The sequence below is a fragment of the Microtus pennsylvanicus genome, chromosome 13, assembly GCF_037038515.1.
Source record: "Microtus pennsylvanicus isolate mMicPen1 chromosome 13, mMicPen1.hap1, whole genome shotgun sequence".
Taxonomy (NCBI): domain Eukaryota; kingdom Metazoa; phylum Chordata; class Mammalia; order Rodentia; family Cricetidae; genus Microtus; species Microtus pennsylvanicus.
The window spans coordinates 48,417,487-48,441,581 of NC_134591.1; the positions used below are offsets into that span (position 1 = coordinate 48,417,487).

Below are 24,095 nucleotides of genomic sequence, written 5' to 3' on the forward strand. Positions count from 1 at the left end.
GAACTCACTTTGGCGGCCTTTCCCAACCTATCGGCATACTTCAAATCCCTCCCAAACCTCCTGAGAAAAGCCCATCCTACCCTCTTCCTGCTCTGAGCTCTTCAAAACCTAACTGCCTGGACCCTCAACTCCAGCTCAGCTCACCACTGCGGAGTCCACCTGCTTCCTGCCCCACCCATTTTCAAAGAGACCGTTAATCTCTCCACACCCACCCCTTGCGTGCCATGCCATGCGAAGTGTGCTCCCCCCTCCCGCCCACCCCACCCCACCCCACCCCACCCCCATCTCGGTAAAGAAAAGCTGAAGTCTAAAGCTAGACAGTGAAGTTTTTTTTAACTTGTCAATGTGTTTATTATTGTGAGGTAACATATACTTATTAAAGAAAAAAGATAATACTAGAAAATAATTGCATATACCAAAAGTAATATGGTGTTTCAGAGGTGAAGGGAGCAGCTGAGTTCATTTCTCTGTGGGTAGAAACCCCATGGTGAGATTTTAAAGACAGTGATCTTGCTGGCTTCTAAGGACCTGTATCCACAATGCATTTAAAGACAGGTCGTTTGCACCAGATCTCTTGTGGGCCTGTGAGTTCTGCTAATAATAAAATCCGGCATCCTCGGCAATTTTTGGTGGGTCCTGCCCTGGTGGTCTGTCACAGAATGTGGCATGTTCTGAATTCCCTATGGATTGTAGATTTTTCAAAGCTCGGTTTTCACACTAGGAAGTGGAAATGCAGAGACAAATGCATTTCTTGAGAGTCCCACAGCAGACCGGCAGTAGAGGTGGGAACTAGAAGCTTAGTACTGAGTTTCCCAGGCCAGAGTTCTCTCCCCCTCACCTGAAGGAGAGCCACACACTGTGGGGATGGGGCTCTTCCGGTGGGGAGCCTAGAGGGGATGAGGAGGGAACTGGGGAGGGGGCTCACTGCTCCAGAATAGGACCAGAAAGAACGCAGACAGGGCAGTCGGGCTGGGACGTCAGAATCCCCCCACCCTCACCCCCAGCTACAGACCAGAATGAGTTGCTCTGAAAGGCTCCAATATTCAGGATTTGGCTGAATGTTTTATGTGAGCAAGTGGCCGGGGCTGGAGATTGGGAACAGCTTTAACATTGATAAACATCACCGTTTTCTGTCAACCATGACTTCTTTTGCCCATGGAAGGAAGGGCCCGAGATCTTTTCTGCTGATCCATCCTTGGGTGGACCCAGAACCACTGGAGGTGGCCTCCTGGTGCAGAAAGGGAAGAAGTGTGGCTTACAGTTGATTTGCCTGGGCCCTCAGGGATCCCTGCCCAGCTTTCTGAGCCATTTGCATGCTTACTTCTCAGGGAGGTGTGCTTTGTGTCCAAGCACAGGAAGCCACAGCCTGGTGCCGCCTTCTCATCCAGCCTCACCTCCAAGCCCTGCTCTCTACCTACCCTGATTGCTTTGCCCTTCCCTATTCACCTTCAGCCTGACTCATTTATTCTTCCTGGTCCTTCTTAGTCTATTTTAAAAGTCACATTTTTTGAGCCACTTCCCCTACAATACCTTAGGCCCCCCACACTTTGAGGGGCTCCCACTCAAAGCCATAGCTTCCCTGTTGTCGGGTGTGCTGTCCAGTTGTTCTTGTGGACTGACTGTAAGCTCCTTGAGAACAAAAATTGTATTATTTTCATCCTTATCTTTCCTCTATAAAATGAGAGCAATGACTGTACCTACCGTGGTGAGATGTTATATATACCAAATAAGATAATGTGGTATGTGTACTTAGGCCAGTCCCCAAACTTTGAAAGGGCTCCGTAAGTATCATGCATTTTATTGTTAATAATTTTGTCCTCTTTCAGGTACAAAGCCCAACACACGCTGAGCTTTCAGTGGTGTTGGGTATGTGCATAGTGAATTAAAGGTAGAATGAATTTTGTGGCTGGTCTCTCCTGCTTGGTCTCCCCAGACAGCAAGTTTAAACTATAAGCAGATTTGTGGGTGCTTTGAGAATAGAGTTGTTCCCTTCATCACCCAACATTGAGGGGAAGAGAAACTCGTTTCCCTGGACAGACTCTGTAGCAAAATTTCTGGTTTTAGAACTAGAATCCTTTCATCAATGGCAGAAACAGGGCTGGCCCTTATGCCCTTTGCATAGGGTCTGTGCAGGAAGATAAGCGATCTCAGGAGCCAAGAGTCTTCTCTCTGACTCCCCTATTCGTGAAAATAAACTGAAATGAGCAGAGGGAAACAGAGAGAGGTCTGGGTACATCGCCCCAACTCTGCCTGAGACTGGAACCCTTGGCCATGATTCCTGGCCCCAGCTTTCGGGCTTCTCATTTGTGTGCTTTGCTTCAGTCTCTCCCTGTTTTGTTTTGCTTTGGTTTGGTTTGCCATCTATGTGGTCTAGTGGGTGTGTCCAACTCTGTTCTCTTCCCACTTAGCTCCAGGAGCAGATAAGCAACCCAGCTGGGTTCAAGCATAGCATTGCCAGTCCGAAGCCCAGTAACCAGTCAAACAGTAGATGACCTAAACTGAGCCAGTCACTCCTACTGTATACCTAATCTGAGTCAGTCATTTCTACTGTATACCCAATCTAAGTCAGTCATTCCTACTGTATACCTAAGCTGAGCCAGTCACTCCTACTGTATACCTAAGCTGAGCCAGTCATTCCTACTGTATACCTAATCTGAATCAGTCATTCCTATTGTATACCTAAACTGAGTCACTCACTCCTACTGTATACCTAAGCTGAGCAGGCCACCCCTACTGTATACCTAAACTGAGCAGGCCACTCCTACTATATACCTAAGCTGAGTCAGCCACTCCTACTGTATACCTAAGCTGAGTCAGTTACTCCTACTGTATACCTAAACTGAGCAGGCCACTCCTTCTGTATACCTAAGCTGAGTCTAAGCTGAGTCACCCACTCCTACTGTATACTAAACTGAGCCAGTCACTCCTACTGTATACCTAACCTGAGCCAGCCACTTGTACTGCAGTTAGGTGAATACTAAGATGTGAGGACCTCTGTTCTGTGAGACTCCAAGATACATGATTCCTGAGATTCTGGAAAGCATCCTTCTCATTTTGGACTGGAAAACAAGTACATAGGCTTAGAGCTGTCAAAAACCATCTTCGCTATCAGGTGGAAAATGCTATCAGACACTGAAGCCCACACCAAGAAAGAAGTAGTCCACAGAGAGTGATGGATGTTTGATAAAATAACAGAATTTGGGGGCCTGCAACCAGCTGTACCTTCCACTTTCCAGAAGCATGGTGGGTGGGCAATCTCCTATGCTAAGTGAAGGTGTATTGAATTTCTGCCAGTTGAGTTCAGTTTCACCAAGAGCAAAGTTACAGGGAAGATGATCCCTGAACTGCCTGCATAGACTTTTGTTTAAAGGGCAGAAAAGTCCGTGTGTTTTAGCCTCTGATAATGTTGAAAAGCAAGCTGTTGTTCTGCTAAAACCCAACCTTAATTAATATAGGAAGGATGGCAAAATGTCCTATAGACACAAAGGAAAGGCCCTGGGTTGTCAACCTGAAGAATAAAGGGCAGACACAGCCACCCTATCCAGTATGTAGATGGTTAATCTGGACCAGAGACTTATTTGGCAAAGGAGACTCAGAAAGCTGGAATGAGACTTACAGTCCGTGACCCCTAATAAGGAAAATGTTCCTGGCAAATGCTGTGTCTTGAATGGCGTTCGCTTTGGTGGGTGTGGGCTCTCTGTTACTGACATAGAAGCTGGGCAATCACTGAGTAGCTGTATTAGTGGCCTCTAGTAAAGCAGGAAGGGCTCAGGTCGTCACATGATGCTCTTCCTATAGCATTCAGATAAGAATCTCTGAAGGCTCCCATTTCCTTGCTTGTAAAGTAGGTAGCTGGATTTTGGACTCGGACCAAAAAATTTCTAGCTCGTCACTTTAGAGACTTGTGAGACCCAGTACTGAAATGAAAGTTTATCGTAAGTCAAGATGTCTGAGCAAGGTTCTTTACCAGTCTCTCCAACCTTGCTGGACATGTTGCACAATGCTAGCCAGCTTCACCCTTTTAGGAGAATGCGATGCTTCTTCTTTTGTTTTGCTCTGTAGCTAATGGGAAGCAGTGGAGCCTGGGACAAGAGACACAGGCTCTACATCTGGAACTGGTTCTGTCTTGTGTGAGCTTAGCTGTGTCCCTACCTCTTCTAGGGCCTCGGTTTCTTCGTCTGACAAATTCAAAATGCATATATCCCAGACAATCAGGCTCGAGATCAGAACTCAGTGACTGCACCCCAGCTACAATTCTGAATGCAGCAGCTACCATTCAAAGCAATGCTAACTACATTACTATATCACTTTGCCCTTTCTAAGTCCCCCAGATTCTAACAAAAGAGACTGTCTCGTCCTTCTTCTAGGATATCCCCAAACGGCTGTGAAGTGGACTGATCCTACGGCCATAGGAGAGTAGTCACAATTGGAGCCATAGGACAAGCAAGTGTGTCTGGAAGATGAGGGGCTTGAAAGATGGGGGTAAAATATCTGCCACTTGATCTAGGACTGTGGACTGAAAGGGAGGAGGACCCATCTCATAGAGCAGCAGTCAGCGCATAGACCAACCCAGAGTTGGGGAGGCAAGAACCCCAGCTTACCAGATTTAGAGGCCAAAATATCTGACAAGGGGAGCTAGAGATAAACTCTGATAAAAGGCTCTGGCAGGAGAGGTATGAAGTTTGAAAACTTCTGTGCATGGTCAAGTGGGGTCCCTCTGGGAAATAAGAGGAGACAGTTATCCGAAGCGCCAGTACATGGCAAGTGGGTGCCCTGGCGAGGGCTGAGTAGGAACTCGCGTCTATTTGCTTGTGTGCTGCACGTGGGTGGGAAGTGGGTGCAAGGTTTCCTTGTGGCACTGGTTCAAAGGACTAGAGACAATATAAGTACCCATCGGGGAGGGTGGGTGGTAAGCAAATGATGGCAGTCCCTAGAGCAGAAGAGTGTGCAGTGTGAAACAGAATCAAGAAGCTCATGCATTAGCCTGGAAGGAGCTCCGGGATATTTTGTTGAGTGAAAAGGATCATGAAATAGTAGAAACATTTATGCTTCCAATTGTAGGAAGTTTTTTTTTTGTTTGTTTGGTTGGTTGGTTTGGCTTGGGTTTTGGTTTTGTTGTTGCTGCTGTTGTTTTGAGTTTTTTGTTTGTTTTTTTTTTTTGTTTCGTTTCTTATGTGGCCCTAGAACTTGCTAGCCTCACAAAGATCCCCTTCTTCTGCTTACTGGGTGCTGATATTAAAGGTATACTCCACCAACCCTAGCCATGGTGGATTTTTTTTTAGAATAATAATCTATCTGCGTTGGTTTGTGTATGCAGCCAAAATACCTGGCAAGCACTCTCCCAACTGAGGATCTCCAACTGCAAAATGAGACAATTGGATCATTCTAATAAATAAGGCTTAGTGTGCAGAACACAAGAGGAATAGATCCTGAGTGTGTGCTGGATATTTCCTAGGGCACGCCTACCTGGAAAGATAACTGGTGTGTGTCTGTGTGTCCTGAAGACAGGACATTGAATAGCTAGGTCTGGGGGGGGGGGGGCAGTGACTGTGCCTAGGGGGACATCAGGTAGGGAAGCAGGCAGGTATAACTAGGACTGAAAATCTCCTGTGCTTTCCTCCTGCTCTGTTCCCTTCAGTCTTTAGCGCTTCCTTCCCTTGGTCCAGAATGCCTTGAAAACAGTCTATTTTTTCCCAGCCAGTTTTCCAGGCCAAGATTCCAGTGTATGGAGGAAGAGAAGGCTTCATAGGAACCAGTGAAGCTGTTCCTACTCTCTCTTTCTTCGACTGCCTCTGGTGGGGGCTGTTTTCCTCAAGTAGGGCCCAGGTTTCTTGTCTCTAGTCTCCTCAACCCTTGAAGATGACATGCAACCCCGGCCACAGCCTCAACATATCCACCTCAGGCTGCCTCATAAGGAAGACATTAGAGCAGAAACGCCATGTCTTGTAGGAGCTTGTTCTCTCTTTCCACCGCATGGCTCCAAGGTTGAGCTCAGGTCATTAGACTTGGTGGCAAGAGTTTTCACCCACTGAGCCATGTCACCAGCCCTCACCTCATTTGACACAGAGCAGAAAACCCTCACCTGCCAGTACAAAGGCCATCATAGCATGGCAGAGAGAACTGGGTACATTCTTCCTGTTTTCATAGGAGGCTTAGGAGGAGGTCAAGGTAGAGTCTCAAGATGAGTGAGTGGCCAGGTTATATCCCAGCTCCCTGGTCATGTGAAGCACTTGGCACGCTGTGTGACTGCCTGCCAGACTGTAAGCTGGGACAGTATCTCATTTGTCCCTGAGGTCTCAGCTGTGGAGCAGGACAGAGCCTGGCCCAATCTAAGAGTTAGGGGGAATTAAGAATTTCTTTGAGAACAAGAGACGTGAAAAACTTGACTGGGCATCTGAATTGTTTTCCCTCGGCCTAGCACCTTTTCCTCAGTTTCCCTCTTACAGCGTAGGGCATTTCTCTGCACCTAGAACTACACATCCGGCCCTCACTCCCAAGTAGAGCAGTGCAGCAGCTACCAAGCGCTGCCAAGAGGAAGTGGAGAGGAAGTTGGAGATCTGGCTGGGATTCTTAGAAAACGTGGGAACCACAGTCAGTTTCTTATTCCATATCAAAAAAGTGGGGTTCAGACTGGAGCAAGGACCTGGTCCCCATCATGCTAGTATGGCATCCAAGAGGGAAATCCTGGCTTCATTCCAATTAATTTCCTACCTCAGATAAGAGCATACAATGAGGCCAACAGGTGGCGCTTTTGTCCCCATAAACCTGGTGGGGGAGAGGAAGGAGACCAGGAGTCCAGGGGGGAAAAGACAAGCAGAGGAAGCAACCTGGGATGGGAATTGAAAATGAGTCAAGAAAAGAGAAATATAAAACCTGTCACTTGGCTTGAGATGACGCCTTTCAAGATTCAAACTAGGAGTGGGTACTGGGGAGGGGACACTTGGAGTGAGCTGAGGAATGTTACTGGTGGCTGGGGCTTTCCATCCAAATTTTCATTTCCACTCAGTTCTTCATCAGAGGAAGAAGATTGGCCTTGGAGTTAAGCAGACCTGCAGGAAGTCCTGAATCCGTCAAATTAGTCACTCTGTGGCTTGAGCTGGGTAAATGACTTCACTTTTAGAAACTTCAGTTTCCTAATTTATAAAAGGGAATATCTTGTGAGTTCGAGACCAGCCTGGTCTACAAGAGCTAGTTCCAGGACAGGCTCCAAAACCACAGAGAAACCCTGTCTTGAAAAAATAAAATAAAATAAAAGGGAATATCTATAACTCTTATAAAAGGGAGCTGGAAAAGTGGCTCACTGAGCAAAAGCATATACTAGTCTTCCAGAGGACCTGGGCTTGATTTCCAAAACCCTCACCAGATGGCTCACTGCCCCCTTACAACCTTAGCTCCAGGGGATCTGACTCTCTCCCCCCTCTTTGGGCAGCTGCACTCATGCACACACCACAACACACACACACACATACACACACATATAATAAATAGAAAATATCAATAAGAGGAAGCTAATAATTCTAAGTGAATTTGCTGGAATTTTGTTGTGGGGATTTTGTATCTTTCATAAGTGAGGTTAGACAATAACTTTAGGTTTACATAATATTTGTTAGGGTTTTTGTTTTTGCTTCTTCTTTTTTTAATGCAGGATCTTTCTATGGAGCCTTGGCTGGCCTGGAACTCACTTTGTGGACCAAACTAGCCTTGAACTCATAGAGGTCCACCTACCTCTGCTGGCATTAAAGACACATGCCACCGCACCCAACTTTATTAGGCTTTCATAACCTCATAAAGTAGATTGAATTGGTTTAGCTTTCATTGCTTCTGTATTCTGGAACAATTTATATCTCTAGAAAAATAGGTTTCTTAGTGGTTTGGCAGCATTTACAGGTAAGTCAGCCTAGGTGTGTTCTGTGGGGGGCATTTGAGGAACTGCCTCTGAAGGGTTTGTTTGCTGTGCTTGTAGATCTAAGCCTAGCAGCCCCCCTACATTAATCAAGCCAGACTTTAGTCAGCGGTCAGTTCTTTCTGTGGCTTTGTAGCATCTTTTTCTGTACTAGCCTTTTAAATATCTACCGGTCTTGCCTCAGGTCCCCTCTCACACCATTTACATAGCTTGCGGTTACAAAAGGTTTGCTGAGCATAAGTTTGGCTTATGGATTTAAAAGTCCACTTTTATAAATGTAAGGTTTTCAATTTATATACTCATAAGTAGTCTGTAATATTAACTCTCTTCTAGCCTAAGAGTTATTTATTTAAATAAGTTTTCAATTGTTTTGGAGGCCATGGGATTGTTTTCATTTAAAAGTATACTATATCAACCCCTGTATCTTGCAAAATCCTCCCTGTCCCATAATATTAGCATCTCCCAGAGCAGCGAGGTACTTCACATGAGCTTCCATAACGCAGCCACACCGAAGGAAGGCCCTCCATTTTGCTCATTAGGTAAACCCGAATCACATCCAGCAATCTGACAGTTGCCTGAAGGAACTTTTCTGTTGACATGACTGTCAGGCCATGGTCACGGGTGTCACTTTCCCGTGTACTCAGTTTTCCATGTGCAAGGATAATAATGTTGACTTCTTTCTTGAGTTCAATCTACAGGCCCTCAAATTAGTTTGACACCATCCTAAGTCCCAGCCATCTTCCCCACATTTCAAATTCTCCTAGATCAGGAGCCATCTCTGTCTGAGGGCCTTTTCTCTCAACTCCTCAAGCGAGCAACACAGCTCAGTGGGTGAAGGGCTTGCCACAAAAACCCAATAACCTGAGTTTGATTCCCCAGAACCTATGATGGAAGGAGAAAACTGTCTTCCAAAAATTGTTTCCTGATCTGCACATGCACACACCGTGGCACACACACAATAGCACTCACGCATATACATCTCTCACACACAGAATAATAATAAATAAATAAATGATTTTCAGTGGTTCATCTTCCTGTCCAAACACTCACCGGCATGCTGAGGTACCTTCCCAGCTTCTTTGAAGGTAACACATACTAAACTGAGGAAGTACCTCCAATTCTCTCGTTCCCTACGCCCTCCCCCGGGGAAAGTCTACAGAAACACAGCTCTGACTCAACTATTTCACTGTCAAAGTGCATATTTAGCTTTTCATGTTAAAATAATCATCTTAGTTTCAGATATGTGGTTTCCAAAACAATTTACCTCTACTAGAACAAGGAAATAAACAAAGAGAAAGGATGATATGGAATCCAGGAAACAGAAGATGCAACACAGGACAGAGATGAAGGAATGGCAAAAAGAAACTCCCGAGCAACATCTGCACAGCAGACATGGAGAACCACCAGTTCAGACTGGAGCCAGAGAACAGAGAAAAGTGCTAGAGTTGCCCCCAGGAGGGCAGACATGCAGCAAAAAACAGTGATGAATTTTCTCATACATTTGGTCTCGTGAAAATTGTAATATTGGAAAGAGAGGGGGAGATATAGCAGTAGATAGAAAATGAGTAAATGAAAACAAAAAGACAGATACTGGAGAAATTAAAACATGGAACACACAAAAGTGAACATTGTATACTCGTGGTTTATCAGATAACACAGTGTATAGAGTATACAAAGTAATTGAATAAATGTTATTATAAAGACGAAGTCAGCCCAAAGCTAGTAATTTGGTGGCAATAGGAGAGAGGAGATTTTAGAGGTAAATGAAAGTTAATCATTTGTGCCGAGGTGGCCTTTCGTTGACAGAGCACTTGATTGACATGCTCAAGGCCTAGATTTGATTCCCAGCACCATGAAAAAGAAAAAAGAAAAAAAACATGGAAAAAGGCATTTATTCCTGTCTCAAGAGAGGAACATAAACATGGAAGTACCTTACAAAACAAACAAATTAGGACTGGACTTGGAGAACTGCACTACTGCACTGGAGTTACTGCTCGTAGGGTCAGTGAGAGACACCAATTGTGAGCTTTTGATTGCTATTTGACTTGTGACATTATGTGCGAATTTCAATTGAACAAAAACCTAAGTTAAAGAACTAGAGATGTAGTTCAGTGGTACAGTGCTTGACCAGGGTATACAAGGCCCTAGGTTCAATCCCCAGCACCAATAAAATAAGCATTAAAGTATGCCTTCAGATTAAAATAACTTCTGATTTTCCTTTAATTTTTTTATGTGTATGAGTATTTTTGCCTGCATGTATGTATGGATACCACTTGTATATCTGGTGCCCAAAGAGGTTAAAATAAGATACCAGATCCCCTGGAACTGGAGTTACAGAAAATTGTAAGCCACCATTTGGGTGCTGGGATCTGAATCCAGGTACTTACAAGACCAGTTAATTGCTGAGGTACCTCTACAGCTCTAACTTCCAACTTTTGTCTTTCAAAAAAAGTTTTAATTTAGATGTTTGAATGTTTTGCCTGTATACTTGTCTGTGCACCATGTACATGCCTAGTGCCCAAGGAGGCCAGAAGAGGGCATCAGATCCCCTGGAACTGGAGTTACAGACATTGTGAGCGACCATGTGGGTGCTGGGAATGGAACTGGAGTCCTCTGGGAGAGTAGTCAGTGCTCTTAATCACTAAGGCATCTCTCCAGGCCCACCTACCTTATTGAGACAGGGTCCCTCAGTGAAAAGAAGCTCCGGTTTCATCAAGACTGACCAAGCTGTGAGGTCCCAGGATTTAACTGTCTGCCTCACAGAGCTGGGATGATGCGTGGGAGCCAGCAAAGTGACACTGGTGATCCCAGCTCCAGTCCTCATGCTTGCGTAGATGATGAGCCATCTCCCAGCCCATCTCCAGGGCTTCTTAATGGAAGAGCTGGGTTATATTATAGCTTTTTCATATCTGCCAAAATGCCAAAAAGTTAAGGCACTTGACATATGACTTTCCAAACTGCAAACTCTCTGAAGACATACACAAGTTTTCTTGTTTGTATCTCTATTGGGCATAGCATACCCATGATGCTGTTGAATAAAGATCCTGTCCAAAAGAAAAAGGAAAGGAAAGGAAAAGAAAAAGAAATGGAAAATAAGTCATTCTAGATTTCCAGTTCCACACTGATCTTGCTAGCATTTTCCTGAGTGCCCTCAAATCCTGGACACCGAGATGTCTGCAGTGGTAACAATGGGATTCAAAGCCAGGCATGGTAGTGCATGTATGCCTTAAATCCCAGTACCTGGGAGGCAGAGGCAGGCACATCTCTGAGTTCAAGGCCAGCCTGGTCTACATAGCAAGTCCCGGCACAGCTAGGGCTACTCAGAGAAATCCAGTCCATAAAAGAAAAGAATAGAATTCAGAGCCAAGGGAGCATATTTTTTGGCTTCAGGGTGGCAAGTGGGGTCTTCCCTTCCCTGGAGATGCCCTGAATTGAGGAGGCATTTATGAACAGATGCTTGGAGGCTGAGAGCTGGGCAGCCACACCATTTGAAGCAGAAGAAAATTTGCATTTTGATCTTTGCGGAGCACCCTCATCAGAGAACCAAAGCTGGATTTCCTGCTGCCTGCTGGGCCCAGGGTGGACAAGTTTTCTCAGGTGAGGAACAGAGAAATTGCCTCCACTTCCACCTCTTTCTCCTTCCCATGCCCCCACAAGACACTTTGAGAATGGCAAATAAGAATGGATAAGAAAGTGCCAAAATAGTCAGTATTCACAAGTTCAGCTGTCCAGCCAGTCAGTCCACAGATAATCAGGGCCTCAATGCACCAGGCAAATTGGATCTGACCCTAGCTCAAAGCAGTTAACTCTAGGAGAAGGCACCACTTTTCTAATAATAGTAGTAGTAATATATTTTTTAAAGGGCCTTCTTGCCTTCTCAGATTCCCGCACACCTTTCTCCTATGAGCTAGCTGCTCACTGGCCACCCTCGCCTTCCATCATCACCTGTAAACTCAAACACTGGTGTGTAGGAGATGAACATCAGGTATTTCCCATAAGACCTTGGGTTTGTGACACATTATCCTCTCCTCTGCCCTTCCCTACCCCAAGTCAAGATCTACTAAGCTGGGAGCTGAAGTGGAAATTTTAGAAAAGCACAGTTTTTGGTCAGCACCAGAGACCAGGACAAGGTCACCAGCCAAGTCCCTCGCTCACCCTTCCATCTATGAGGCAGCGATGTTGCTGCCCTGTCCTTGGTGCTGGGCATATCATGAATCGATTCAAAGCTGCTGCCCAATCCAGCAGGGAGCACAAATGGAAGGTGTGACTTAGTTTCTCCATCAGAGCAGGGAGTTTTTGTCTTTCAGGTTGAGGCCAAAGCATGGGCCATTGCCTCTCCTCCAGCATAGTGTTCCCGAATCACTTGAGGATGTTATTAAAATGCAGAATGTGATGATTCAATAGGTCTGTACTGGGGCCTGAAACCCTGCATTTCTGGCATTTCTCCCAGTGATAAAGGTCCATGGACCCCATTTTGAGGAAGGGACACTTCGCTTTGCTAAGAAATGATTAGATTAATGCAAATTAATGTGCGCCCTTATTTTTTTGCATTGGGAATGGTCTCAAAGATCAGGCAACCGGCTTTCTAAATTCACTCATTCACCCGCCCACACCGCATTTCATCTCTACCGTCTGCGGGATGCAGGTGTCAGACTGTCCAGGCTGGCTATGTGCACAGCTATCCTCCTGGATCCTACTTCAGGAGACTGAGGACTCCGGAAGGAGATTCAGGTCATGTCAATCCCAAGAGGAAAACCTCCCCCACCGTCCTTCCCAGCCACTCCCCAAGTTACCACCCAACACAACAATCCCAAAGGTTTCTTTGTTTTTTTAATTAAACTAGCTTTGATTGGAAAATAACAACAACCCGATCAGTTCTGTGCTTTCCACGGGGGCGGGACAGACACAGAGGCCCATTAATCCCCCCATTCAGTCAGGAGCCCCTGGTGCTGTAACCTAGAAAGGTCTGAAGAACTGTCCTCAGAACCTGGAACTGAGCAGCCAGATGTGTCTGTGTGGGAAAGGGGCTCAGTAAGAAACCAGGGCAGGGTAGGGGAACAAACTTGTCAAACTTGTTGGTAAATGGTGGAAGATGGTGTGGAAGTAATGAACCCAGGAGTCTGACCTCTGAGGTTGGCAAAACATCAGAGGTCGAGGAGGTGGCTTGAGACAAAAGCTTCCAGACTGGAACTCACCAGGACACTTGGGGCTAAAGGCCCCACTGGTGACCGTCCAGCTCCAGAGCATGAGACTTGCCACTATGGGGGTGCATAGGTGGGGCGTACAAGAAGAGGGAGGAGTGAAGGCGTCAGATTGAAGAGGACGCTTCAGTCTGGTGGTGAGGTGGTCAGAGTCTTCCCCAGGGCTGGAGGAAGGCAAGAGGAAGGTTCAGCCCGAGGCAAGGCAAGGTGACTCAGCAGAGAGCGCCACGCTGCGCGTGTGCCCCAGAGCCAAGCGCGCTCTGCTCCGGGCAGGGTTGGAGTTGCGGCCAGGTGCTCCCGCCGGGACGGCAGCTCACAGGTAGCGCTCCAGGCCCGGCGCGAAGGCCGGCTGTCTCAGGTAGGCGTCCCCGGGGCTGAGCGGCCCCAGCGCGCCCGCCGGTCCGGCCAAGGTCAGGAGAGGCTCGGCGGGCAGCGGCGGAGGCAGCCCCAGGCGCTCGGGCGCAGCCGAGTAGAGCGGCTGAGAGGAGGCGGCGGCGGCGGCGCAGGGCGGGAAGGCGGCGTCGGGGGCGGCGCAGCAGGGCGGCTCGGACGCCACGGGCCCCGGCGGCTCGGGCTGCAGGCCCAGCAGGCTGTCTAGGCGGAAGAGACGCGCGGGCGACGCGGGCGCGGGCGGGAAGGGCGCGTAGGGGAAGGGCGGCGGAGGTGGCGCGGGCAGCTCGGCGCGCTTGAAGCGCTTGCGGCGCCGCAAGAAGCTGCCGTTGTCGAACATGTCGGCGGCCGCGGGGTCGAGCGTCCAGTAGTTGCCTTTGCCCGGGTTGCCTGGCTCACGCGGCACCTTGACGAAGCAGTCGTTGAGGGTGAGGTTGTGACGGATGCTGTTCTGCCACTTGCGCGGGCTGTCGCGGTAGAAGGCGAAGCGCTCGGTGATGAAGCGGTAGATGGCGGCCAGCGTGAGGCGGCGGCCTGGAGCGTGCGCCAGGGCCATGGCGATGAGCGCGATGTACGAATAGGGCGGCTTCCCGCGCTGCAGCGACCGCCGGCGCCTTCTCCCGGGGCCCGGCGCGCCCGTGGCCTCCACGTCCCCGCCGCTCGTCACCTCTTCGGGTTCGCGCCCCGGCTCGGCTCCGGCTAGCGGCGGCGACGGCTGCGGCCCCGACGGCGAGACCGAGGGCAGAGCCGGGAAGCCCGAGAAAGCGACGTGCGCATCCATGTGCGGGGGTCCTAGGGATGCGGAGCTCTTGCCTCAGCTCCGGGAGAGCAGGGGTCGCAGTTCGCCTTATATGGATACACACCCCCACCTCCCGAGGAGAGGGCTCGGACCTGCCCTCTAATTTGCTTTCCCAGCCCCCTTCTCAGGCTAGCAGCCCACCTCTGTTTCTCCCCCTCCCTTGGTCTACTCCCTTTGGGTCAATTTTCTCAGATCCTGCCTCATCCCTGAGTCAGTCTCGGTCCCATCCCCACTCCGTGGTATTTGGTCGCACTGCTCCTATTACCCCCGCCCCTTTGGGTCAATCCCAATCACAAATCCACCCATTCAGCACACTCTATTGCCCTCTCCCTATTTTGTGCCTTCTAACGGCCAGATACCCCTCACCCTCCCCTGTGTTCCCATTCCCTGTTCCAACCATCTTTGCTAACCCTCAGCACCCTATGTGGCTGATCAGGGAACTATAGCTACTTTTGGGCAGTAGAGAACCAAAGCATGGGTGATGGAGGATAATGCTGGCTGCCTTTGTTTTACGGGAAGATAGTTGGACAGTCTAACTCTCCCTGCTGCACCCCCTTCATCCTTATCCATCCCTGACTCCAGCCAGACCTTGTGAACTTTCTTTGAAGATATAAAATGGTAAAAAGTACTCCACCTGTTTTAAAGTACGAGCCCCTCCAAAGGCACATACCCCAAATGCTTCCACAGAGGGAGGGGCTGAAGGAACGTCTTTCTGATGCAGGCACTATCATTGGGATGGAGAGATGGAAGACTTTTGTTAAAGTACCGTCCTCCTCCACCACACACAGGGAGCCAAAGGGTGAAGAAGACTTCTCTTAAAGCAGACAGACAGACAGACAAGATCAATCGAAGTGGAGGTGGAGCAGGGACCAGAGAGGCAAGTGAAGAGTTGCTAGGCTAAGTTCCAGAGGCTCTGACTGTCGAGGTCTTGTGAGTATAGTCAGCCTTTGTGAAAGTTTGGGTCTCCAGACTCCACCACTGACGGAGTATGCCTTACCCCCTCCAAATGAGCAAAGCTAGCTTCAGGTGATCCGAAGCCTAGAATGTCAAAATCCAAACTCAGACATGGAGCTCAAGGGCTCCCCTCTTAGCTGTACTCTCAGCTGGTGACATCACTGTTACCACTGGTATTTGGTGAAGACGTTATTTCACTGGCATCTGAGTTTCCCTGGGAGATAGATACTCTTATCCCAATTCCTGACTGCAGAAACCAAAGCTCTGAGAGGTTAAGTAGTATACCTAGCCTCACACGCCTAATAGCGGCAGGGCGGGAGTGAAACCCATCACCACTCTTTGAACCCCATCGCTTTACAATGGAAGCTTTAGTCAACCGAGATAGCACACACGTTATCCCAGCACCGAGAGACTGCGGCCACGTAAAGGCGAGGCTAGGCTGTGCCTTGACACTCCATCTCAAAAATAAGTAACTAGCTGGGGGACGGCTTGCTGACTGAAGCGCTTGACATGCAAATGTGAAGTCCCACCCTCAGAAACTCAGTCCCCACCTGAAGCTGGGCTCAGCAGTGCCTTGGTAGTCCCAACACTTGAGATAGGAGGCAGAAACGAGAATCCTCAGAAACTGTGGGACAGCTTGCTTATTGTAGGCAGTGGTGAGCAAGAGACCCTGTAGAAGGTAAGGACTGACACGTGAGATTGTTTCTGCCTCCACACATGGGCGCCCCCAAACACACACACACTCCTACACATATACACATCATTTACATGACGTACACGCACAAAAGAGGAAAGGCTTTAGAAATAAATTACAGTTTGCCCCCACTTTAACTGCTAACCTTACTTCCCTCCTGCTCTCTATCCTCACCCCCTGGTCAACAGACCCAGCTGTTCACTGGACATAGCCACACAGATGTCTAAGACATCTCAATTCCGTGTTCTAAATGAACAGCCACCCCATACACACGCAGCCCCAGCCTGCCATCCTATCAACGTCCTAGACATCTGTGTGAATCTCTACACGCAGGCCACTGCCACATCCTGTCCGGGCCACATGGATCCTAAATCAATTTCTCCTTCAGTTCTGAGCTTGGTTCAGCCTGCTTCATTCATCAAGGGCTTCGGAGCCAGGCCTTTTGCCAGTGCTCAGGGCAAGAGAGAAATGAGACAGTCTGGTGGAGAGATGGACAGTTGCGCACTGAGAAATGGGTGGAGGGGAACCAAGGAAGCAGAAAGAAAAAAGAAGCAGATCTAGAGACAGTGTCCCAAGCAAAACAAGGACGGTCGCGTCAGGACAGACCCTGTCCTTTCTGCCCTCTCCACCCTTCGTCCTGTGTCAGCACAGAACCCAAGACAGTGCAGTCACACAGCACAGCTCACCACAGTAGAGGGTAAGAGAAGCCACTGCAGCAGCAGAACATGGCTTCCAGAGCTGTGGGGACAAGGCTACCTCTTGTTCAAGCCTGTTTTTTCAGTGGCCAAGAGCAAGCAATGATACCTCCATAGAAAGGGATTGTGTAGAAGGCCTGGCCTGCTGTGGATCTTGATGTTTATTTGTTTGGTTTTATTTAGTTGGTTTTTTCCTGTGTTAACCAGGGGATCAGGAGAGAGGCTGCAAGCCACCTTTCCAGCCAGGTACAGTGTTCTCTGCAGCTGGACTCAAATGCAGAACTAGTATTGATGGAGACTTCCCCTTTCTCACCTTCCCTTAGGGATGAAGGCTCTCCAACAAAGCCCCTGCCACAGCCTCTGTGTTGTACCTCTAAGGAGGAAATTGGCTGCCACTGCATCCTAGGACTGACTGAAGGTTTTTTGGAGGGCCCTGAGATTTCCCAGGTCATGTGTATAGTCTGGTTAATATATGTTCAATAAATGATCCTGATTGTGTGGTTGGCTCTGCCAGTTCTGAGAAGAGTGGGGATGAGGAGCTAGGCCAAAGGGGTGAGAACCCAGACTTTGCCAATTCTTTGTGCCTATCTACCCCCTCTCCATTGGGCCTGCTTCCCAGAGTGGAGCAAACTGGTGTCAGGGGGCGGCCCAAGGGCTAATCCGTGTTTTCAGCGTGGCTGGGCCCTCTTTTCACAGGCCCTGGGCCGGACGTGATGCGGCTGAGCATCCGGGCATAAGACGGTCAGTGAAGGTGGCCCCTTTCTCATGGGCCTGGATTCCAGGCGGCCCAGAGTCTGAGTGGAGCCCCTGGGGCGGGAGGAACACAGTAGCTGGGCCCGGCAGTCCTTTGTCTGACCACACTGGGTGGATATTCGGGCTGGCAGGAGGGATTAATGGCCAGGGATTGGCCCTGGGGCCGGCCTTCCCACTGCCCTTTGGAGGCCAAAGGCCCAGGTCAGGGCACACAACGTTGATGGCTCTCCTGATAGGAGTGGAAATTCCCACCCTTGTCCAAAACTGTTTGCACTAGCATCTAAGGCCCTGTGCCCCAGCCCTGGCTTCACGTGGCATCACTAGCTCAGATAGACTTGGAGACAACAAGGAATGGGAGGTGTGGCCAGAACTTACCAAGTGCTCTTGAAGAGAGAGGGCTATTTCAGGTCCTTCCTTGAGATTCTCATCCAGAGCTCTGGGAACAGCTGTATTAGCCCAGAGAGATCCCCATAGCCTATCTGCACTATTAACACTCTCCCCTACCCCGTCTTCTCAGAATGTTCCCCCAAAGACCCCTGGTTTGAAATCATCTAATATTTATTTCAAAGCTCTCTGTCATGCCTGGAGATATCCCAGAACTCAGAGGCAGCAGCAAATCCAAAGCATCCTCAAGCCATTCCTGGCTCCCCACGTTTCTACCTAAGAGCTATACAGGATATGGCTTATTCCTCGGGCCTGCAGCTGGGGGCCACCCTTTCTGACCAGGATACTCCTGCACCAGGAGAGCAGTATGCCAGGTATACTCAAGGCCTGGCTCCTGAAGGGCTGAGATGGCTGTGCTGAGCATCAGTAAGGACACACCTGGCAGGAACACAGAGGGGGGGTGAGAAGATGCCCATCTTTGGGGTTCTTCACGCCTCAGGCTGTTACTCCATATGCCCCAAGGGTGCATGACCAGGCTCCCTGGATGCTGGGTTCCAGTGAGGAGTTAGACTTTCCTCTGCTTCACTATGCCAAGGAAGAGGTAGCCAGAAAGATGTTCTGGGTACTCATTGGTCAGTATATGAACCTGACAGAGTAGGGGCAGCAGGAATACAAAAGAGGTACCTCCCTCAGCTTGGCCGATTCAGGCTTCCTGGAAGGGGTGAAGTTCCAGGGGGCCAGGTGGGGAAGAATGGAGGCTGGATTGGGGGGTCACCCTCACCCCATAATACTTCTGTCACTACACTTACTTACTGTGTCTGTATCTGTTACCTTCACTGGGCTTTGTGTGAACAGAGGAACATACAAGGCTCCTATTTGGGTCCTGGCAGTTAGCACTTGATCGATAGATGTCTGTTGGATGGCAGGCCCAGACGGAGAACTGAGGCCTGGACGCGAGAACATATGGCCCATCCCGGGACATGAAAGACTTGATGCTTTCCTTAGCATCACTAGAACTGCCAAATGTGTATGTTCTTAGAGCACAGCCTACATAGGGCTGGGGGACCATTGCCTGTTACTGTTATTCCCCATGATGTCTGCTGTCCAGGGTCACAGGACTGAGACAAAAGAGGCAGACAGGTCAAGTTGCAGCTGACTTTTTGTCCTGTTAAGGGAACTTTTAAAAAGGTCCCAGCGAGTAGTCCCCAACACTCCATAAGAGTATTTGGATCCCATAGTATCAGAAGGGATGGGCTTGAGAATGGAGGGCTGCTCTGTGCTGAGCAGTGCACCCAGGCAGCAGCGGTAGGGGAACAGCAGACACTTTGTTCCCATTGGCTCACTAGAGGGAAGACTGAAGCTGTCCGTCTACACACACGTGGGTACACAGTCCAGAAGCCACCACCATCCTCGCTCCTTTCTCCCTCCTCCGACAGCCTCTTCCACTGTCCGAGATCCGTCACTTCTCAGAGCTTTCTCTCAAACTCTTCCTGGGTCCACTTCCACTTTGGTGTCTCCATCTCCAGCATTTCCTCTGCTGGTCACCGACTGCCTTGCTAGTCTCTCTGCCTTCCTCTTCCAAGGAGGGAGAGTCACACCTCAACTGTGGTTGCTTAAACATCTGCAGTGGGTCCTCCTCTCTTGGAGTACCATCAGGTGAGGATTCCACAGGACAGACCTGTGTGCCCAGACGGGGTCCCCTCTCCCTGCCCTGCTTCCTCACAACACACACACTGCCACAGAGCCAGCTGGAGCTCTTGTCAGTGTTGGAGCCAGGTCCTTCTCTACTCCGAGTCTTTGCTAGACAAAAATCACAACAGCCGAGTTTGGCAGCTGAGATACAAGCACAACCTCATCTGTTCTTCCTGAGAGCTCACAATCTCCTACATTCTTCCTCTGAAAACCTCCCCTTCCATGGCATCAGCTCACCAACAAATAAGCACGCAAAGCCCTAGGGGCTTCTCACCCAGGGGCAAAGGAGAAAGGAATCAGCTTTGCCACTGGCCCTCTGACCAAGAAAGGCTCTTCTTTCCTGACCTGCTAGCATCTTCCTTTCTTGTCCCCAGAGAGCTACCCTTAGAAGATAGCCATTTTGTCTTCTAGAAACCATTTCCCAGGTCATTTCTCCTACTGATACCTCTGGCTTGCTAGTATCCAAAGAGACTTCTGCACTTGCTCCATGACAACCTCCTAGGGCGGAAAGGTATGGGTCTGGAGTGGGGCTAGGTCATTCATTCTCTGACGACAGGGCCGCACAGTTTCTCAGGACGCATTTGGTGAGCCCCTTGCTGAATGAAAGAGGAAGAAATGACCACCCATGTCCAGAAAAATAAAGGGCCCCTGATTTCCAGCCAGGAATAGCCCTGTCCCTGCTGACATTCTGCATAGACCTGTACCCAGGGCCCGAGATCCCACACACAGTCCTGTCTTAGAAGGGTCTATGCTCAGCTCAAGCTCAGACAAAGTTGGCTCAGCCCTGAGGGTGTAATTCCAGCTGCTCCTAAACCACACACACAGCATCTGAAGTGTGTTCTATGTCATTTGGGACCTGTCAGCATTCTGACATCTACCTCGCCTCTGCAACCTCACAGCCTCAGTGAACTCAGGCCCCCCTGGTTCTCATTTCTGGGGATGTGAGGGGTGTGGTGCTGTCTACTGGTCTGGCTGAGCCATGAGAGAAATAAATTGGAGCCCAGATTGAAGAAAAGTGGGTTTGAGCTACCCATCTACTCTGTGTTCCATGCAAGTCACCCACCAGCACAGCCAATGTCACCTGGCGGATCCTGAGATGATCTAGGCCAGTGATTACCAACCTCCAAGCCCCTTAGCTAAAGGCATCTGGAAACCATGTGGCACCCAGTGCTGCCTGTAAGCTGGATACACAGTGTGCCCCCCACACCAGTACAGTTGTTTCTCAAATGCATGTAGATGCTGCGGTGATGGATAAATATAACCACATTTAAAAGCTTTGCAGTTGTTTTTGTTTTTGTCATAATTTTAAACCCATCAGTGGATATTAAAAGCACAACTACTATCATATGGGGTAGCAAGGAGGTTGTTTGCAATCCACATTCTTAAACCACTGCTAGAGTGCAATGTGCTTCTTTATAGTCTCGGACACTGAGGTCCAAAAGGGGAAAAGACTCAGCTGAAGTCTAAAAACAAGTCAATGCAAAATAAAAAATGTGGCCTAGGTCTCTGACACTCAGAACCCTCTTCTTGCATGCATTCAACAGTCCTTATACAGCATCCGATTAGTGTGGGCTGGACTGGGCATCATAGCCAAAGATGAAGACCAGAGGTCCTCCCTTACCTTCAGGGGCTGATAGTGGAGTAGGGGGTGTCTATGAATTGGAAAGGAAAAGCTGAGCTGAGATTTATCCCAATCACTAAAAGAAGCCGTTGAAGAACTTGTGGGGGAAATACAAGGTTCCCATTGCCCAACAAGCCCTCAGTTGCCCTGTGGAGCACCGTCTGGAAGTGCTTATCGCTTAAGATGGCTTGGCCACATTCAATAGACAACATAAAGCAATTAAGCTGTAGGGGAATGTAGTTTCTCCCTAGTAAGAGGTCAGAGGTAAGACAGATAGGATTAGGGTTCTGTCTCAACTTTCCTTGATGCTCTGGGCTATCCTTCATGAGTGAACCTCATCTTCTGGCTGACACAAGACAGCGATACCCAGATCTGCAGCTCTTGAGTTCCAGAACCAGGCTATCACTTCCATGGCAATTTTTCAAGAGAGGAAAGTTCCCATTCACTACCCCCAAATATCTCAACTTCCATTGGCAGACACGTATCAATTTCCCCCTCTTGGACAAGTCCCAGTAAGGAGGAGTGAACGACTTGTTAGCTTAGGACCCTCTTACACCTGGGACTGGGGCTGGGTCATTTGCTCATAAAGCATGGTGCTCTGTGGAAGAATCAATAGTGACAAGGGAATATATAATTGGGAAAGAGGAAACGAAGCCCTCAGTGGTGTCTGCTACTGTGGGAGAAGTGAGGAAGCCAAAGGCCACACTAAAGTTGAGTCAACAGGGAGGCTTTCATGGTGTGCTCGTATCTGCCATACGTGAGGTCTTGCTGCTCTGGCTCACCTGTCTGGCTCTCAGCTCCTGGGGAGAGGGCCAAGGACAGTCATTGTGAACCTAGGATGGATGGATCATTGAGGAGGAAAAGGCAGCACATGTCCTCAGTAGAAAGCACCTCCTTCCATTTGAGAAGCGTTCTAAAAAGGACCAGCGATTCCTGGGAGATTGTCGGAGACCAACTGGAGCAATCACCCTGACCATCATGAGTCCCAGTTCTTCCGATAGAGAATTAGGAGAGGACAATCTTATTCCTTGGCAACATTGACTTTTCCCAAAATAACGGAGTCTCTATCGCCTTGAAGAGCCAGAGGGATTAGGACAGGGAGAAGGGCGGAAGAAAGCTAAGAACCAATGAGTGAGCCCGTCCCAGCTACCTTTTGAGAGTGTGTACATCTATCTCACGTGGGCTCTGCTTTTGATGATCTCGTGTTGGTAGTTTGAAATGAACCACATAGGGGTATTCATGCCACAAAAATTGGTAAATGCTAAAAATCAGGGTGCCCTTTGCCAAAGATCTAGCTGTTAAATAGTCACCAGCTCACCCCTTGACAATAAATATCCATCAAAAGACTCAAGATGAGATGATACTGAGACTCCCCCCATCCAGCTCAGTGGGGCTCCAGGGGAAAGGCCTAAGGAGAGCTTTGGGGCGTGGGAGAGTGGACTCCCGTCCTTTTTCTTTGGCTGCTCAGGCTCACGTTCACAGTTGGAGCGTATGTCCTGTCTAGGGTTAGCTCAGAATTTGGAAGTAATGTCTTGAGTGCTTTCAGCTGCTCTGCTGCTCAGGCCTGCCACTCCTTCATACTAAGCTCTAAAGGAGACATCTGACTCTGCTGGTTATGTAATTACACCATACTAGAAATTTATCCTGGGCACATGGTTAGTAATATGTGTCCAAGAGTAGTCATTACTGCTGTTTATCACACAGGAAAGTCAAGCCCAATATCCTGTACTCAGGATGGACCTATTCCTTAGAACATTAGGCAAACATTAAAAAGAAAAATCAAACAAAAAACTGCTTTTGCCCTGCATAGCAGCACCTCCTTTAATCATCATTGGTGAGTCAGAGGCTGGCAGATCTCTATGAAGCTGAGGCCTGCCTGGTCTATATACTAAGCTCCAGGCTACATAGTGAGACCATGTTTCCCAAACAAGAAAATAAAATAACTATTTGTATTAGTTCTTTGAGAACTTTGTGTGTGTGTTGGTTATATCCATGCCCTCTTCTCCAACTTTTCTAAGGTCTACCCCTCTTTCCTATCCTCCCAACTTTGCACACTTAAAAAAAAACTTCAAGAATATTTGGGCTGCCCAAATATTTTTAGATATGTGGTCTTCCATTGGACAGTGGTCTACTTATTAGGGGATACGCCCTTAGAGAAAACTGTCTGAACCTCTCCCAGAAGTTACCACCGCCAATAACTCCAGGGCCTAGGGTGTGGTAGGATGTCAAACCCCCTTCTCCATGCTGGGATTTAGTCTGTCTTGGGCTTGCAAAGGTCTTATGCGTAATGCCACAGCCACTGTGAATCATATGTTCAGTTGTCCCGCTGTGTCCAGAAGATGCAGTAGCGTCCATTGCCTCTGGCTCTCAGATGCTTTCCACCCTCAGTTCCGCAATCATCGTCAGGCTTGGAAGGGGTGGGGGTGGTATACATGCTCCCTTCAGGGATGAGCACTCTGTGGTCTCTTTCCCTGCACCTTGGCTAGCTGTGGATCATTGCGTTAATTCTGAGGAACGTTTAATGATATGAGGAAATGCATCATGATAAAATAGTATATGTTAAAGCTATAAAAACTATACACATGGTTGGCAAAAGAATGAGAAAAATACGCCGAAATCGCTGTGCATTTTATCTCTGGATGATTTAAATTTTTAATTTGCCTAAGGAATTAAAGCTATAAACAGGAGGCTAGGTAAGTAGCTCACTAATACGGCAGTCATGGATTGATCCCCAGCATTGAAAGGGAATCTGCCTTCAAACTATGAACATAGTTCACCAAATTGTGCTCTTGTAACATACACACTTCACTGTAAATATATGAACAGTGCCACAAAAACTTTCTAAAACTTATACACACATACATACACACACACACACACTATGGCAGGTACTCAACAAAATGCCCCCTTCTGGAAAGAACACAGGGTGCTTATTTCACAGTCCACTGGCTGTGGTGGCACAGTCTGATGTCCTAGTTACTCCAGCCACTGGGGCAGGGGGATCCTGTG

General features: G+C 48.5%; 1 protein-coding gene across 1 annotated transcript; it reads right to left on the reverse strand.

The window, feature by feature from the left end:
• Positions 1 to 13,185: 13,185 nt before the first annotated feature.
• Foxe3 (forkhead box E3) lies at positions 13,186 to 14,731 on the reverse strand. The gene has a single exon (XM_075946763.1). It carries the CDS (start codon positions 14,273 to 14,275, stop codon positions 13,418 to 13,420), a length of 858 nt encoding a protein of 285 aa, XP_075802878.1. The 5' UTR covers positions 14,276 to 14,731; the 3' UTR covers positions 13,186 to 13,417.
• Positions 14,732 to 24,095: the final 9,364 nt, after the last annotated feature.